This window comes from Sitophilus oryzae, unplaced genomic scaffold (genome assembly GCF_002938485.1).
Source record: "Sitophilus oryzae breed Bouriz unplaced genomic scaffold, Soryzae_2.0 scaffold_1350_pilon_pilon, whole genome shotgun sequence".
Lineage (NCBI taxonomy): Eukaryota > Metazoa > Arthropoda > Insecta > Coleoptera > Curculionidae > Sitophilus > Sitophilus oryzae.
Window position 1 is genome coordinate 1457066 of NW_022146005.1, and position 17788 is coordinate 1474853.

The 17788-nt window shown below is 33.2% G+C and overlaps 3 protein-coding genes across 3 annotated transcripts; 2 read left to right on the forward strand and 1 right to left on the reverse strand.

Moving 5' to 3' along the window:
- The first annotated feature begins 14187 nt into the window (after positions 1-14187).
- LOC115875170 (probable signal peptidase complex subunit 2) lies at positions 14188-15259 on the forward strand. Its single transcript, XM_030890576.1, has 4 exons — positions 14188-14339; positions 14424-14492; positions 14601-14734; positions 14800-15259. The coding sequence occupies exons 1-4, from the start codon at positions 14232-14234 to the stop codon at positions 15143-15145; spliced, it is 657 nt and encodes a 218-aa protein (XP_030746436.1). The 5' UTR covers positions 14188-14231; the 3' UTR covers positions 15146-15259.
- A 42-nt stretch (positions 15260-15301) lies between these two features.
- Positions 15302-16440, forward strand: LOC115875172 (RNA-binding protein 48). Its single transcript, XM_030890578.1, has 3 exons — positions 15302-15913; positions 15984-16201; positions 16250-16440. Exons 1-3 carry the CDS (start codon positions 15812-15814, stop codon positions 16371-16373), a joined length of 444 nt encoding a protein of 147 aa, XP_030746438.1. The 5' UTR covers positions 15302-15811; the 3' UTR covers positions 16374-16440.
- Positions 16425-17676, reverse strand: LOC115875171 (ras-related protein Rab-18-B). Its single transcript, XM_030890577.1, has 4 exons — positions 17264-17676; positions 17040-17181; positions 16861-16986; positions 16425-16805 (listed from the first exon to the last, which is right to left on the reverse strand). Exons 1-4 carry the CDS (start codon positions 17497-17499, stop codon positions 16698-16700), a joined length of 612 nt encoding a protein of 203 aa, XP_030746437.1. The 5' UTR covers positions 17500-17676; the 3' UTR covers positions 16425-16697.
- Positions 17677-17788: the final 112 nt, after the last annotated feature.

Genomic DNA, 17788 nt, shown 5'->3' on the forward strand with positions numbered 1-17788 from the left:
TTATTGGTCATGGATGGCTACACAATGCTACACATTTTTTGGTCAAGTTCTGCACAATCAAAAAAAAATTCTTGTGGCATCCCTGGTCTCATTTAGTTTATTTCAAAGCATTGTCGATGTAGGTTGTAAAATATTGTCACTCAGATACACAACGGATAACGTCGTATAAATTTGCTATCTGCAATGCAAGAACAGGAGTTTACCGTTCTTGTCTGCAATGTATGTAGAAAATTCGCTCGGCTTTTTATCGAGCATGTCAAATTAAAAACGGATTTCAATTTATTTCATTCTAGGATTGCTTGCGTTCGTCGCTCGTAACTCGCCATTTGTATTGATGGGATAACTCAAGCGAAAATTCGCTCGAGTACTCGATTATTGAAATAACCGACATCGTTCGATTATAAACGAACGATGCAAGTGATGAATTACGAGCGACGAACGCAAGTGATCCTGGAATGAAATAAATTGAAATCCGATTTTAATGTGACATAGGTACTCGATAAAAAGCCGAGCGAATTTTCTACATACATTGCAGGTAGCAAATTTATACGACGTTATCAATTGCGTATCTGAGGGACAAAATTTCACGACCAACATCGACAATGCTTTGAAATAAACTAAATCAAGCGATCAAGCGAATCGCTTGCTACTTGCCATTCAATGCCAAAAGAATATGTGCCCTGCGCACGCAACTTACTGCTTGGCGCTTGGCGTTAACGAGTACTTACAACAAGCGGCGGTCGAAAAACCGTATTTTTAAATACGAGCGATATTTCACTCGAGCGATCGCTCGGTTATTGCAATCGCTTGAAACTCGAGTACTCGATTATTGAAATTAATCGGTTTTTCCCATCACTAGTCATTCGCTCGATTTATCCCATCATTAGTTGTTTCTCTTTCAGTAGCGAAATATAGAGGCTTTTTTCAAGAAATGCACCCGACACAAAGGCGTTGACATTGTTTTCTATCTTTTCGTGCCAATTCGTATTAATTTTCTTGCTAAAGACTGAAAACTGCACTGATTTCAGACATCTCACCTGATTCCTTCCCCAATCTTTGCAGAGACGAAGAGGAGGTGAAAAAAGCGACGACCGTCTCCTTTTGCTGGCAATTTTCGTAGGTAATGAGCTCGTCCGCGGAGATACGCTCCGGTGGAAGCGGGAGCGTTGCCCAGAGAAACAAGGAGAGAAGAGGCAAGCATAGGAGATGGGTATCTGGTGCCCGCACCACCGAGGAGTGGGTACTTATTTTTTAAAAGCGTTCGTATATGACATAAGTTTCGAAGATGTATTATAACATATGCTCAATAGGGATTTAATTACTTCTATGAAATTTTAAATAAAATATTGTACAGGGTGGGTCAAATTGGACGCTTTTAAAGGGAAACACCCTTTTCTGGAGGAGATAGACGAAAACTAATATCGGTGTCTGTAGCTCAATTTTTATAAAAAAAATATGATGGTGAAGGTGAAAACCACATATCGATATCTGTTACCGTTTCGAAGATATGGGGTGTTTTTCAAAAATGTGCATTTTTAACAAATCGCTGTAACTTTTTTGCTATGGAAAATTTTGTATTTTTATGAAAACATTTCCAAAACATCTTTTTACGTAGAATGTAATGCTCTAAGTAAACCTTTTTTTAAATTAATAATTTATGAATTATCAACAGAAAATTTGCTTTTTAAATGGGACACCCTGTATATTTTTAATTAATTGAAAAAAATTTAAAAATATCTTTCTAAAACTATAGCATACTCTCCTTTCTAAAACTATAGAATCTCCCCACGAGAGATGGCACAAGTTTTTTTAAACACCCTGTATTATGATTTTGGCGCCCTCTAAAACTACTGACCGGGCGGTCAAAAACTCTATTTAAGGTAATTATCACAACTTATTGTTGATAGGCTCTCTTTTTATTCAAAGATACAAACTAATTTTTAAAAAAACAACGTTTTATAGAATCTGGTTACTAAAATTGACTCTTATTAAAGACATTTTATATTAGATCGAACCTATTTGCTTTAATGTTATTAACGACGACAGTAAATACCGATGCCGTACTGCTCGTACCTAATAAGAACTAACGTTGGAATGCTGAACATCTTAAAAAGCTTGGCATGCCATCGTTAGAAGTACTAACCTATAGATTCGTTTCGAGTATCATTTGGTGCTCGTAGCGAACTGTTATGAGATCGAGAGTTATCGGTATTAATTGCAATACAAATATGTTCTAATTTGAGTACACCATTTGCTGCCTTATGCCAAGAAATCCGATAAATAAAATTCTCCATTTCAATCAACGAGATTTGAGTCTCAAAGATATTTTAACTGTCATTTCGAAATGGTAATATACTTAGTAGAAGTCGCAAAAGTTCTCGTCGTTTCAATATTTGACATGGTAAACAATTTTTATGAAAGATTTTAAATAAAATACAATAACAAATAACAAGTAAAGAAAACTACAATATGATTGTAATTTGTGTCTGAAACAAGCGGTTTTGTGAGTATCTACCTACAGTATGTCCCCGGATTGTCTTTACAAAAGGATTTTTTTATTATTTTCATTTTGAGAAAAATGCATTCTTCATAAAAAATTTTGCTTGTTCTAAAATGGTTAATCCCGTTTAAACTTTTCCAAATTTCCATACCGTTTTAGAGAAAATTAGAAAAAACATGAAAATATTGTTGATTTTTTTCTAAAAATGAATAGGCTGGTAATATAATTTCGATTTCATTCTTTGATAGATGGTTATTATTAATTTTGATCAACGTCATATTTTTTGCTAAAGTATCTTTGCTTGTTAAAGTATTACATTTTCCGATAACTACCCTTTCCGTAGCATTGAATTAAATAAATTTTGTGCTTCTTTAAAAAAATTTTCTTTTTTTAACATAAAACAACAAAAAATATGACGTGATCTATCAAAGAATGAAAACGAAATTATATTACCATAGAAACACGTTTTGATTTTTCAAATCTAAAACGGTATGAAATTTTGGAAAAGTATAAACAGGATAACCATTTTAGAACAAGAAACATTTTTATGAAGAATGCTTTTTTTTCACAATGTGAATAATAAAAACATTTTTCCTCTTGTAAAGACAATCCGAGGACATACTGTATATTAATTCTTGCGATCCAATCATCAACATTTACTTTTAGTCCTATATAATAATCGAAATTTTTATGAATCAACAGCACGTCAACATGTATTTTTTCGTACGATCACCAAAGTTAAGCAACAATATGTGTGGTTGTTATTGGAAATTGGAAGGGGGTGGCCACTTGAAAAAAAAAACCTTTTTTATTTTTAGCTGGTTTAATTTGGGTTGCCAAACAAAATTTGCGATCCTGAATGCTGATTACGAGCACCCAAATGTCGCGATATCTTCTGGTGTTTATAAGAGGTGTTAAGGCAGTTAAAATTTGGAAACACGGATGCTATTCACCAGACGGATTTGCGATATCGTATGCTGTTTAAGCGGTATCGTTCGGCCTAGAACCGAATCGCGATCATGGACGTCGTTTACAAATATGCGTCCCGGTCAGTGTATTTTTAATCGAAAGATCTCATTATGAAACATTGTAGTTTCCTAGAGATTTGTAATACAAGCTCAGAGCGAGCGCCCAGGCCATTCTATATAATCCTATATACAAAAGAGGATACCGTCTTTCAAGTTATATTTCTATCTTGTTGAAATGAATTTCGCTAATGCCGTAACGGCACCGAGCGCGAACATCAGCGAGTAGCTAGGCAGTCATTTCAGCTTTTGCAGAACGGCATTCATTGTTTGTCGCTGAATTTCTCTCATCGGTGCCAACGAACTAATTGGCTCGGAGGAAGTGGACTTTTTCCCAAGAACTGAACTATGCTCCATCTGCACACAATGTAAAAATGCCCGCGAATGGCCGACCACCGACTTGCTAATCGTCGGTTATATGACTTAAACGAGATTTTTATTCGCGTTTGGAGCTATATCTTGGTGGATAATGGATTATTGTAGTGGAGTAGGGGAAGAAAGAGTAAAAAAGTCTGAGGCGTATATAAAACCGTAATTAGAAAAAGACGAAATCCAAAACATAAATCAAAGGGCATAATACACGCTATGAAGAAAATACATACTACGTGATACTACACAGTGTCCTGCAACATTGAGTCCGGTCTCTATAATAGGCTCTGTAATAAAATACTTATTTAGAGCACATATGTTCACTATACAGGGGGTCCGAACTGTATTCCGGAAACTTTGGCAGCATATTCTGCAGATAAAAATAAGTAAAAAAGTTCCTATAAATGTATGCACTAAAATGCTTAGTTTCGGAGATACAGGGTGTAGAAATTTCATTTTTATTTCGATTTTTTCCAAATAATTTGTGAAGTAACGTCAATATTTGGACGACAATTGGTGTCTGAGAGTTTTTTGACATGAGAAATTTGATTTTGATGTTAATACGACTCCTACTTGTAGAGGATGCCATCTACATGTATTTTAACTGTTATGAAGAGTAATAATTTTTCGTCCGTACCTGTATAAGAACTTTTTTACGAAAAAAAAAACCTCGCAAATGTATATTTTTTTACTCGGTAGTTTTATACAGGTACGGACGAAAAGTTACTTATGTTTAAAAAGAAAAACCAATTAGAGAATATGTATGTGGCGCCCTCTACAAGTAGCAGTCATATTGACATCAAAATCAAATTTCTCATGACAAAAAACTCACAGACACCAATTTTCATCCAAATATTGACGTTACTTCAGAAATTATTTGGAAAAAATCGAAATAAAAATGAAACTTCAACACCCTGTATCTCCGAAACTAAGCATTTTAGGACATACATTGATACCAGCTTTTTTACTTATTTTTATCTGCAGAATATGCTACCGAAGTTTCCGGAATACAGTTCGGACCACCCTGTATATTTTTTAACCTTCCTTAAAAAAAATATTACAAATACAAGAACTGTTCTGAAATCAAACTATATGTTGTGCACACCTGAACCCTGAACTATGTACTAGGAAGTATTCCAGGAAAACATTTAACTTCTACAGGATGACTCAAAAAAGTGTGAGCGGATCGGAACGATTTTTGGCTTTGGAAATAGATCACCCTGTATATTATTACATTTTTGGTTTCTTTTCAGTTTGCTTTACATAATCTTAATATTTACATAATCTTAAGTATATGAGAAATAAATTTTGATAGTTAAAAAAATATATATTTTTCAGCTTTTCTTAAAAAAAATATTAAAAACACAAGAACTGTCCTGAAATCAAAACTATATTACGTATTTACTTCAGATGGTCTGTACTTGCTTTACTATAAATATCGTAATCTTAAAACATACAGGGTGTTCAAAATTCTACGCCAAACTTTTTAAAATATAAAATAAATTTTCCTATTTTTTTTAAATCGAACACCCTGTATATTATTTTTTTAATAGGTGGAGAATTAAAAAATGAACATTTTTGTATTTAGAGTATTTCAAAATTTTTAACGGTTTCGCAGATGTTCGCGGTTTTATATTTCATATGACATTTTTCAATGTGCCACCTCTTGTATTTTACGGTTGAATTTTGGTTTGTTCTTGTATTTTTAATAATTAAAAAAAAACTGAAAAAAATATTTCTTTATTTATTTCTTAATATTTCTGAAACTATTAAATATAAATAATACCTCCCGTATATAGCGTTTAACGCCTTGGGAGTAGCAAGGTACAGCTTGCTATACTAGAGCCGTTCGGTATACAAGGAAGGTAATGTGGCTAGCACTACGCTTCAACCGCCTATTATTACCTCAGGATTGTGAATCCCAAGTACTCATTTAAGGCTGAGTCGACCTAGGTACCCAAACTATTTTTATTTTAATAAAAAAACTATAAATAACTAATTTAGTTGTTTTTTTTTCAAATTTCTCAACAAACCTTTCCAATTTTGAACAACATTTTTCTATCCAAAACATGGTATAAAAATCAAGAAGATAGAGAAATATCAAAACTGTTAGATAGCTTAAATAAAAACCTTTATTTAGAAATTACAAATAGTAAATTTTATTTCTAGGTATACATTATCCAACAACTTTATTCATTCTTGCGGTTAGTTCGTTCATTCCATATCAAAACAAAATAACACACTACTGTTTCGCTTTACGCTACTTTCTAAATGGTTTTATATTAAATAGATAATACAGTTTTTGAGTACAATGAACGATCGTACCGAAACGGAAGAAACCAAACCGAGAAAAATTGTTGAAAGCTTCCCAGAGCGGTGCGACAATAAAAAACTATAGTAGAATAATGAAAAAGAGCCTATCTATTGGTTCCAACTGTAAAATGAGACAAGAGCAGGCAAAAACGCAGGAATCTAAGCGCAATGTAAATAACCTTTGAAATTTCTAGATGAGTGAGAAGAAAGGATGAATTGTTTCGTAGCTTTTGTCAGTACTTTAAATAATCAGTGCAGTGCGAAGAATTTTATCTTTGTGCAAAATGTCACCAAAATTATCATTGAATAAAAATACCGAAGAAAGAGCATATGAGAAAAATTAGTGTGGCTGATTTAAATTTCGATTTCAGTGGCAATACAACAAACATCAGCAGTTTTTTTTAGCAGATACATCTATTATAAAAAAGAACGTCAACACTTTATAATAGACGTATCTGCTAAAAAAATAAATCTTGATAGTATTTATCTAGATACTTTAAATAGTTTTTTTTTTCCGTAGCAACTGTTAAAATTGCCTTATATCTATCAAAAATAATAGATAAAATAACAGCTAACAGCTAACACATCAGCCGTAATTATAGATAACAGAATGTAGCTGTTTGGGAGGGGTTAATCACCGCGACCGTAGAGATCTATTACATTGAGAGACTGTATGATAAGTTATATATGGCTTTGACAAAAGCCAGTATCTGAGACGGCTCCACAGAGGCCAGCTCTCCATCTCCGACATCAGCCCTACCAAAATTTATGGCATGAACGTTGTCGTCTTGGCGCACTCAGTGATGAGGTGTTCTGGCGTTTCCCCATTTTCCCCACAGAATTTGCGTGATTATTGCTTTTCTGTGATAACCGTCGTTATGAAATATATTATGAATAAGATTCAAATAAATCTAGAGAAGAATCCCGTATTTTCCTAGTTTATATGAAAATACGAAACAATTATAAACCAATGTCGGAAAATTTGGAGAAAAATGTACATTTTCATTTGATCAGTGGAGATAGTACGATCCAAGAGAACTGTTAGGATTTGGACTCGTTTTGTATTGTACCTATGTAGGCCGGACTACACCTGGAATGAACTAACTCTTTGATTAACCTTAGAGCCAGGGAATCGCATAGCCCATGATCTTCTTGTTTACATTCCCTGCAGAGTAGTGTGTCCCTTAGCTTTAATTTGTTAATATTAGTAGATATTCGAGTTTCGGGAACATTTAGGTAGTACTAGAACTTAAAGAAGCCGTAAAAACAGCAGAGAAACAGAGAACGAGGAGAAAATATGAGGGAAATGATAGAGTGAAGGTAGATAATTGTGATTTCAAATTTTAAATAGTCACTATTGTTTACATTAACTATGTAGCTGTAAAGAAAGTTCATAAGTTTTATCTGAACTTTCGATCATAACAGATAATAGCAACAATTATTTTATTTATTGGTCCACTTTTGAATTTATTACGCTCCAAATTGAATATAAATGAATAGAATTGTTAATAATCACTACTTTTTTATTTGCTCCTAGAAAACAACCAAAATCAAACTAAATATAAATTTTCCATAATTACAAACAAACGTTATTATGGTTTCGGTACGATACGCGGCTTTGTAATGGTCCCTTATTATTTAGAAAACGCTTAAAATCAAAGCGTCTAAAACAGCACAATTAATTGATAATATTTTACAACGAAAAACAATTACAAAAAGAATAATACCGCGCGGTTCCAGTTAGAATTGAAATGCACAGTTTTTAATTGTTCTGCTTCAAGACTAATTAATTCAACAATTGTTGTATAAAATTTCTAAACCAGGTCCGTACTCCAATTCGAAGATGTAATTTTCAGTATTCTTTATTTCTTTTATATTCTCTGTCTAGTTGCGCCGTTGTTGTCTAACAGTGTAGTAAAGTTAATTGAGAAATTTCAGTCTTGTGGCACGGATGACTGTTTGATCGATTGATCTGGAATGATTGAAACCAATCGATTTGACAGTTGTTGTCTTTTTGACGTTGCTTTTAACTATATATGGCAAACCAGACCGGTAAATATGGCTATATACAGGCGAACCAGACCGGTAAACTACGGTAAAGAGCGGTTCCTGAAAAACATCGGTTTGATACGGAACGGTTTGGTAAAATACTGGAAACGTCAAATGTTGACGTTTTCTAAATTTCAATACCTCTATTATAAAATGTATCTTTTATGCATTTTTAATGTCCCTATTCTCTGCTTTTACGTCTGCTTCTTCTTTTCAATGGAGTTTAATACTGAAAATTGGATTATGAATTGGAAATGACGAAAAAAACGTTTTTTTTTCAAACGTCACACAAAAGTATTAATTTTTGCGACGTGATTGACAATATAAAAAAGTAATTTTAACGCCTAGGCATAAAAGTAAAGCACTTTTACACCTAAGCATATAAGTACGAAAATATATTATTAAACTGACATAAAGTGTCAAATTCAACGAGCATAACCATAGTTTCTCGATATACAGGATGGTCCGAACTGTATTTCGGAAACTACGGCAGCATATTCTGCAGATAAAAATAAGTAAAAAAGTTCGTATAAATGTATGTCCTAAAATGCTTAGTTTCGGAGATACAGGGTGTAGAAATTTCATTTTTATTTCGATTTTTTCCAAATAAATTCTGCAGTAACGTCAATATTTGAATGAAAATTGGTGTCTGGGAGTTTTTTAACATGAGAAATTTGATTTTGATGTCAATATGACTCCTACTAGTAGAGGGCGCCACTTACATATTTTTAACTGGTTTGAAGAGTAATAACTTTTCGTCCGTACCTGTATAAAACTACTGATTAAAAAAATATACATTTACGACGTTTTTTACGTAAAAAATGTCTCTTGGTAAAAATCGCTGCGAGTATTGGTTTTCGAGATATTTGGAATCGAAATTTTCAATACCTGTCATCACTGACATGAATTAAACACGTTGAGTAAATAGTTATTAGACTGAGATCATAAATTTGAAAGTTTTTGTGCCAAAAGTTGAACAGAAACTATTTTATCATCATTTTTTTGCAGAAAAATTTATGATTATTTTAAAAAATAAAAATTTCCCAAATTTATTATTTCAGTGACATAACTATCTATCTACTCAACGTGTTTATTTTTCGTCAATAATGACATGTATTGACTATTTCCATTCTAAATATCTTGAGAACGGTTGCTCGTAGCGATTTTTACAAAGATATATTTTTTACGCAGAAAGTCACAGAGATGTATACTTTTTCCCTCGGTAGTTTTATACAGGTACGAACAAAAAGTTATTACGCTTCAAAACAGTTAAAACACATGTAAGTGGCGCCCTCTACCAGTAGGAGTCATATTGACATCAAAATCGAATTTCTCATGTCAAAAAACTCTTAGACACCAATTTTCATCCAAATATTGACGTTACTTCAGAAATTATTTGGAAAAAATCGAAATAACAATGAAAATTCTACACCCTGTATCTCTCTGAAACTAAGCATTTTAGGAGATATATTTATACGAACTTTTTTACTTATTTTTATCTGTAGAATATGCTGCCGAAGTTTCCGGAATACAGTTCAGACCACCCTGTATAATTAATAATTACATACAAGATATGACTTTTAATACTTTTTGTGCATGTCATAAATTGACATGATAAATAAATTACAAGGGTGTCTTTAGAACTAAGTTCGTCCCTGCCCATAATCCATACGTTATGAGCTCTGGTTATGAGGTTTGTAACGCACACCCGATGATTTTTCTTTTCTAGTAAAGTGGCAGCTAGGTCTTGACGGCACGGCGTAATACTCATGTAGACCGTCGTCATACACTGTTAATTCCCGAAGAAGCGTATACGAAACACAGGTGCATTGTACTTTTAAATTTCACCCTTGGCTTATCAAGCGCGTCACCCTCGTAGCTAAACCGGCCAAGAAGCAGGAGAAGAAAATGCACACGGGCTTTTTGTTCGGTGGCGGTGATTCGAGTTAGGGGAGACTGGGGAACCTTATAACTCAGGTCTACAGTCCTTCTTGAAGCAGTGAAAAAACAAAAAAGTTACGGCCGAATTTCGAAATTCTCAAGGGAATCAAATTTTATAAGGTATTTTTCGTTGACCAAGAACTATGAAAGTTGACAAGTAATACCGTCTTATATTTTTTTTCCAACAAGGGGCCGTCCTCTGCCGGAAATACTGCGACTTGCGAGGCCTATTGTGTTTGTCTCCTTTCTATATCTGCAGCCATTCTCCTATCCCTGTGCCCTGCAGTAACTTACGCAGGTCCTTGATAGGATGGGAGCATAGTTCCTCCGGTTCTAGCCTAGCTTTCCCAAATAAAAAGTGTCGCTTGCGATCCAGAGCCTCGCAGTGACATATTATGTGCTCCGCTGTTTCAGGATCTTTATCGCAGAGTCCGCAGCAAAGACTTCCTTGATACAGGTTAAGCTTGTTCAGGTAACACTTGACAGCCATATGTGTCCTGTCAAGAGGCCTGTTGTAATCCACAATTTATTCCTGCTAAGCATCAGCAGTTCTTTTGCGGTTTTAGAGCTAGGTCCTTGGATAAAAGCCTTGCTGTGCATGTGCCCCTGTCTGTTTCTCCAGTGGACATTCTGCTTTTCCCTGATCCAGACTTTTAGTGCACTACGGGGCATACATTTGGGTATTCCCAGTACTTGCTCTGGACCAAGATAGGATGCCGATGATCCTTGCCTAGCTAGCTCATCGGCTTTTTCGTTGCCTTGGATGCCGCTGTGGCCCGGCGTTTAGGGAAACTCTTTACCTCCGCCGGTGCTGCCACCATCGGAGAATATCGGCGTAAACAACTAGAATATACAAATACACCGCAATTTGAATAACGAGTATATAAAAAAAGTATTATTTAATTATTCTAAAAGTGTTAAGAAGTACAATTTGTGTAGATTTTAAAAATAAAAATAAAAAAGTAAATATTTTGATATCTCCAGAAGGTCTATCTTGTATTATAATGTATTATTCCAGTTAAACAAACTTTTTAGATGAGTTCAACTACGGTAGCGAGCATAGATTTAACCACCGGTTTTGCTAGTGCGGCATAGGCCATGTTCCTCGAAGAATCTCTGACTAGTCAGCGCGTTTCTTATTGGTTGAAATGCGTAGAAACCTGACTAACAATCAGGTTTCTACGCATTTTAACCAATGAGAAACGTGCTGACTAGTCAGGGATTCTTCTGGGAACAGACCTATAATTGGGGCTATTTTGGCTATGACGAAATTTTTTAAAGGTACCTACATAATTATAATTTTATAAGATGTTCATAAAACATTTAATCACTAGTTGATTAAAAAAAGTATACCCATTAATATTGCAAATTATATTTTATCATCTCATAGTATATTATGTCTATTTAATTTTCTGGTTATGTAACGAGCACTTTGTTTAATCACTTGTTTCGTCGAACTGCTTGAATCCATTTTTGCTTTTGATCAAATCGGTGTGAGAAACTATGAAGCTATAAAATGTTGTTTCGGGAGAGTTGAATATCCGGGAAAGTTGAGATAATGAATGTTATTGCAACCAACAACGCCCTAATTACGCTCTCCTTTACGCGTTAACATTTTTTCGGCAATTTTATTACCATTATTTGAAATTGTCACAACACAACACGACTCTTAGTTCGAATTCTTTTTCACTTATTTTTTATTACCCGAAACAGCGTTACATCACACAAACCCCTCGTACCTGAGTGTTTTATAGTCTCAATAACTGCACTAGCAAAAAACTAAAATACTTAAATATTATAACAAAAAAAACGATTTCAATATTATTTTAATGCGATCAACATGACGGCGGCGTGAAATACATACTGATTATTTCTGATTTCTGCCGTTGAAGCGCTTCGGTCGGAATTTGTTGAAATCAACTGAAATGCACCCAGCCTATACATTATAGCAATTAAATCATAAAAAATATAGTCTTCTATTACAAATTCTGAATTGAGTTAACCGTGTCATGTGGGATATTGTATGAAAAGGCTTTACTGGCACAAGGTTAAACACACTTGAATTCATTTTAGGATGATATTTAAGTAAAAAAAATAACTTTGATTAGGTTGCCTAAATAATTTGAGTATTAACTATCTGAGTATTTGAGTATTAACTAAATTTATGTGGCTTCTGTAACTTCGCCAAAAATTGTTACTTATTTGCTCCGGTTTCCCCTACAATTGTATAAATCCTCGTTATTTCGGTGAAATTATGGGGAAAACGACAATTTAAGTAGCTGTTTCTAGTCAACAAATCGCTCATACTTCTAAGTATCTAATTCGAATACTAGAAATGTAATAACTTGTCACGAACAATAAAATAGATTTATTTAATATTTTTACTTCTTTATGAACGTTACCGTTGGTTTGCCAACCGTAACGCCCTCTTAATTATGAAAGGGGTGTACTATGTGGAATATAAAGTGGAATGGATAATCTAGTCTATATGCAGGTTGATTAAAAAAGTTATATCAAACGACAATAAAAGGCTCCAATTATAATTCTAATTTATTTCCATTATTCATATTAGTATCAACTGTGTCCAATGCGGACATATCCAACTTAGTTTTAGCATATTCTATTTAAAATTAACTATATATATATCAAACTGGTTTTAAATAAAGATATGGGTATATCCCCCCTTGTGTATTCTCAAGTTATTTAACTAGGGACAGACGGGTCAAAGACCGCTGAAGGAACAGGAGCTGGAGTATTTGGGTAAAGACCAAGAGCAAGCTAATCCTTTTCCTTGGGTAAACACTCGATCAACCGTATTCCAGGCAGATATCTTCGCCATTCTACAATGTGCGAGAGAAAACAATAGAATAACAGCTTACTATTCAGGTAAGCTCATCAATATATGCTCAGACAGTCAGGCGGCACTTGGGGCGCTTATGAACCTAAAGGTATCGTCGAGCAGACTCGTCTGGGAATGCCTGGGTGAACTGGGAGCTCTGGCACGAAGGAACAGAATTAAATTATTCTGGGTGGCGGGCCACAGCGGCATCCAAGGCAACGAAAAAGCCGATGAGCTAGCTAGGCAGGGATCATCGGCATCCTATCTTGGTCCAGAGCCAGTACTGGGAATACCCAAATGTATGGCCCGTAGTGCACTAAAACTCTGGGTCAAGGAAAAGCACAATGTGCATTGGAGAAACAGACAGGGGCACAGGCACAGCAAGGCTTTTATCCAAGGACCTAGCTCTAAAACCGCAAAAGAGCTGCTATTGGGACCTATTGTATTGTCAAAATTAAACGCTAAAAAGAAAAAAAGTTATATGATGTATGTATGTAAGGATCCTATGTATGTATGTTCTTTTATTGTCTAGGGGGAGCGTGTACAAGTTTTCGAAAATGTAAAAAATAAAAAGTCAGAAAGAAATACTTTCGTTTTAGATATAATAATGCATGTGCATGCGCCTCACGTGTTTCTGATAATGGAGGGATATTAATCTGCGGGCTGGGGATAGCCAAGGGGGATAGCAGCATGGTTATCTGTATTGTGGGGATAGCCGTACGAAGGGGTAAAATATGAGAAAAGAAAAAATTTTTTCGAGTGCATCAAATATTCAAAAGAGGATGTTAAATAAACCCTAAAGAAAAGCTTATATTAAGGACTAACACCGCACCAAGTAAAGAAAGTAAAAAAAATCAATAATTCAAAATAAATGATTTTTGGTCCTCTCTAATACTGTAATTATAATAAAATTGCCCATTACTATTATTTTTCAAAGATATGTAGATAGAGATAATGATAAGAAGAAGTTATGCCGGATAGTCCTGGCAGCTTAGGCCTATAAATTAATTTAATAAGAAGAAGAAATCAATGACAATAAAATTTGACGTTAAATTTTTTACGTATATTTTATGTTTGTCTTATTTTGTTTCGTTGACGAAAACAGAAACAGATATATTCAGAACTAATCCAAAGCTATTACAAGAGCAAAACAGAATTTCTGTTGATTTCAAGCAGCGGCGCCCGGCGCAGATATATGACGTGTCTTTTTCAATTTTTCAAGCATATTTTTGAAAATAAAGTCAAAATTGATTATAAAATTATGGCCCCTAAAGAAAGTGATACCAAAGGAAAGGAGGAAAAGGTAAGTATTTTATAAAAGCCATATTTAAAACTGGTAAAATTTATGTTTAAAAATAAGCTATAACAGATATAAAATATTTTACAGCAACCAGTAAAAATTAATAAATGGGACAGTTCTGCAGTGAAGAATTCTTTGGATGATGCAGTTAAGGAAGTATGTTCGTGTTAAATTAATAATACAATCTTCCAAAGAGATCATATTACCAAATATATGTTATACTATAACCGGATAAAGATCAAATTCACACATGTTAATTTGTAGGTGCTAACAAAAAAATATAATTATGTTGAAAATTTTGCACTTATGGATGGAAGGCTTGTGATTTGTAGTATAGCAGTAGGGGTAGCAATGTTTGCTCTGCTTTGGGATTATTTGTATCCTTTTCCTCAGTCAAGGTAAGGCATTTAAATTTTAATTCTAAATTTGTCTTGTTGCTTATTTTAATTTTATTTCATTTTAGGCCAGTTTTGATATTTAGTGTACTAACATATTTCTTTATGATGGGTGTTTTAACACTTTATCAGTCATATAAGGAGAAAGGTATTTTTGCTGTTTGTGTACAGAAGGAAGGAGCAAGGAAAGGAACTGTTTGGGAAGCAAGTTCTTTTATGTCTAAATACGATGATATTTATGAACTTCATTTATCAGTAAAAGATCCAAAGTCGAAGGCAGCAGCTCGAGAAGCAAAATCAAAAAAGAGTTGTGCCAATTTTATAGATGTTAATGGTTTTGTCTGTCGTGATATACTAGAAAATGAAGTTTCTAGACTGCACAACTCCCTCCTCAGTGAACGAAAGGATAAATAGCATTTCAAAATTTATCTAAATATACCTATCTAATTCCATTTATTGTTAAGTGACTTTTTATAAGACTAATTTATTTTTCTTTTTTCGAACAGTGAATGAATATTTAAAATGATAGATTTTTCTTTTATATTGAATTTTTTTCGTATAAGATTATATTTTGAAAAACAGCGTTTTATTTAAAATGATGATAAAATTGAAATAACTATTTTGTTGAGTATCTTTTTATATAAGAAAATTTGATAAAATTGAAATTTAAATCGAATCATATATTTTCTTCTTTTATATCTTCTCACCTCCATAACGTTTAACTTCCCTGAATCATATTAAATATAAATATATGATTTGAGTAAGTTTTAGATTATACAGAGAAGGCTCGGATAGTATATGTCACCTATTTTTACTATTTTTTACCTGCTGTGGCATCGGCATTTGTAAACAAAACAAGAAAATTACCTAAATAAGTTATTTCTTTTTTATTAACAGGACCAACTTTTTCAGAGAAAGAATTGTTAATTTTTCTGTGTTTGTTTTCTCAGTTTAATTTACTATTTAGCCGGCAGCTATATGTTCTAATTAATGAAATTTCTAATAACTAAAAGGTAATTTATGTTATTTTAAGTGTATTTTTTACTCTATTTTATTTGTTGCTTCTACCAATGAATAATAATGGAATCAGAAGATACTAAAATATTTAAACATCATAAACAACAAGAATATTGCTTGACTAGGCCTTTATATCGACAGGGTAGAAGACTAACAGCAGTAAAGGTAATTAAAACATAAACCAGAAATATTTTCGGTAACCATATTTTCTTTTTAAAACACTCTTATGTTTTAGGTCTACACAATTAATAACGAATCTCAACATTTATGTATTTATGGCGTTCCATCAATTGGTTTACGTAAAGAACTAAAAAATTTGTTGACCAAGTATGGCGAAGTCTTAAATTTAAGTTTGGTGCCTGATGTAGAAACAGAAATATTTACGGAATGTTTTCATGCACATTTCAAGCGTATTCAGTCTGCTAGAGTAGCTAAAAGAATATTGGATACCAGGTTAAACATTTATACATTGAAAGGGAAATATTAACAGTTTTATTTTAGATCTTTTTATGGAGGTTTGTTACATATTTGCTATGCACCAGAACTTGAAACTGTGGGGGAGACAAAAGCAAAGCTGTTACAAAGGAAAAAAGATGTATTAAATAGACTGCAAAACAACAGATAACAGTAATTTATAGATTAAGTGTATTTAAGGGTAAACCAAAAAAAATTACTATTTATTTTAGTAAATGTGATATTTGGTAATAAAATATATGTATATTTTAAATCTAGTTAGACATATACAACACCTATTATAATACCTATTTATAATAACTTTAAAGTTAGTTTAACTATAAAAATCTTATATTTTTAGTAATATATTACATGACTATAGAGACCAAAGCATGCCTCTATATTACAAGGTGTAATTTGTATATTATAAAATATTAAGGGATTTCTTAATTTTTTTCTGGATCCTACATTTTTTTGACTTAATTTATTGTAACAATTATGTTAAAGAACAGTATGAGGCACATCCACTTTGAGGTGCATGGTCTTTGTTTCCCACATGAATATTATCATTGTAGGATTCCCACAATCCAGGCGTTTGAATAATCTAGAAAATTCAATATTAGAAAACCATATTTGAATTCAAAGAAAAAATAATTCACTTTATGTACTAATTCTTCAAATGCAGCCTGAACACCATGTTTAGTTTTAGCACTAGCTTCAATATAAAGGGTTTGATGTCTCCTGGCAAATGCCATAGCTTGCTCTCTAGTTACCTCACGATTTTCCTAAAATATTAATAAACATTGGTCATGATCATTATTTAATATATTAAGGGTACCATGTCAATTTTATTGCCAACTATCATCTTAACAATATTTTTTTTTGTTGAATATGTATCTAACTCATTCAACCATGTTTCAAGTTTAGCAAATGTTGAATAACTGGAGATGTCAAATACAAGAATAGCTCCTTGGGCATCCCTACAAATAAATATGATAATTTTCTGTTATCATTGTATATCACATAGAGAATCCAAATTATCCAAAAAATATTGGAACAAACCTATAATATGACGGTGTTAAAGTTCTAAACCTCTCTTGTCCAGCAGTGTCCCAAATAGCTAATTTTACGGCATTCCCATCAACAGTTAATTTCTTAGTTTTAAAATCGACACCGATTGTAAGCGTTTGCTCCGGGTCAAAATTGTCTTCAGTAAATCTCAACAAAAGACTGGATTTTCCCACACCGCTTTCTCCTATAATTAGAATTTTTAACGTCGTTATAACATCTTCGGCCATTCTAGATTAATGAAAGGATAATTTCTATATAAAAAAGTATAAATTACAACTCGAGACAAGCAGTTTTAGGTATATGAAATTTAACTTGGCATAATTAATTAAAATTAGTCAGATTTGCGTTTATAAACAAGTCACTGTCATCGCAAAAAATAAGTGTCATGTCATTTATCATGTTGATTTTTTAGATAGTTTAGAAACCATAGATGGGGGATATCCGATACTCGTTAAAATAGCATATGATACTAGCAACAATTTGGTTTAAGACCACAGCTACCAGAGCTATCCGGGT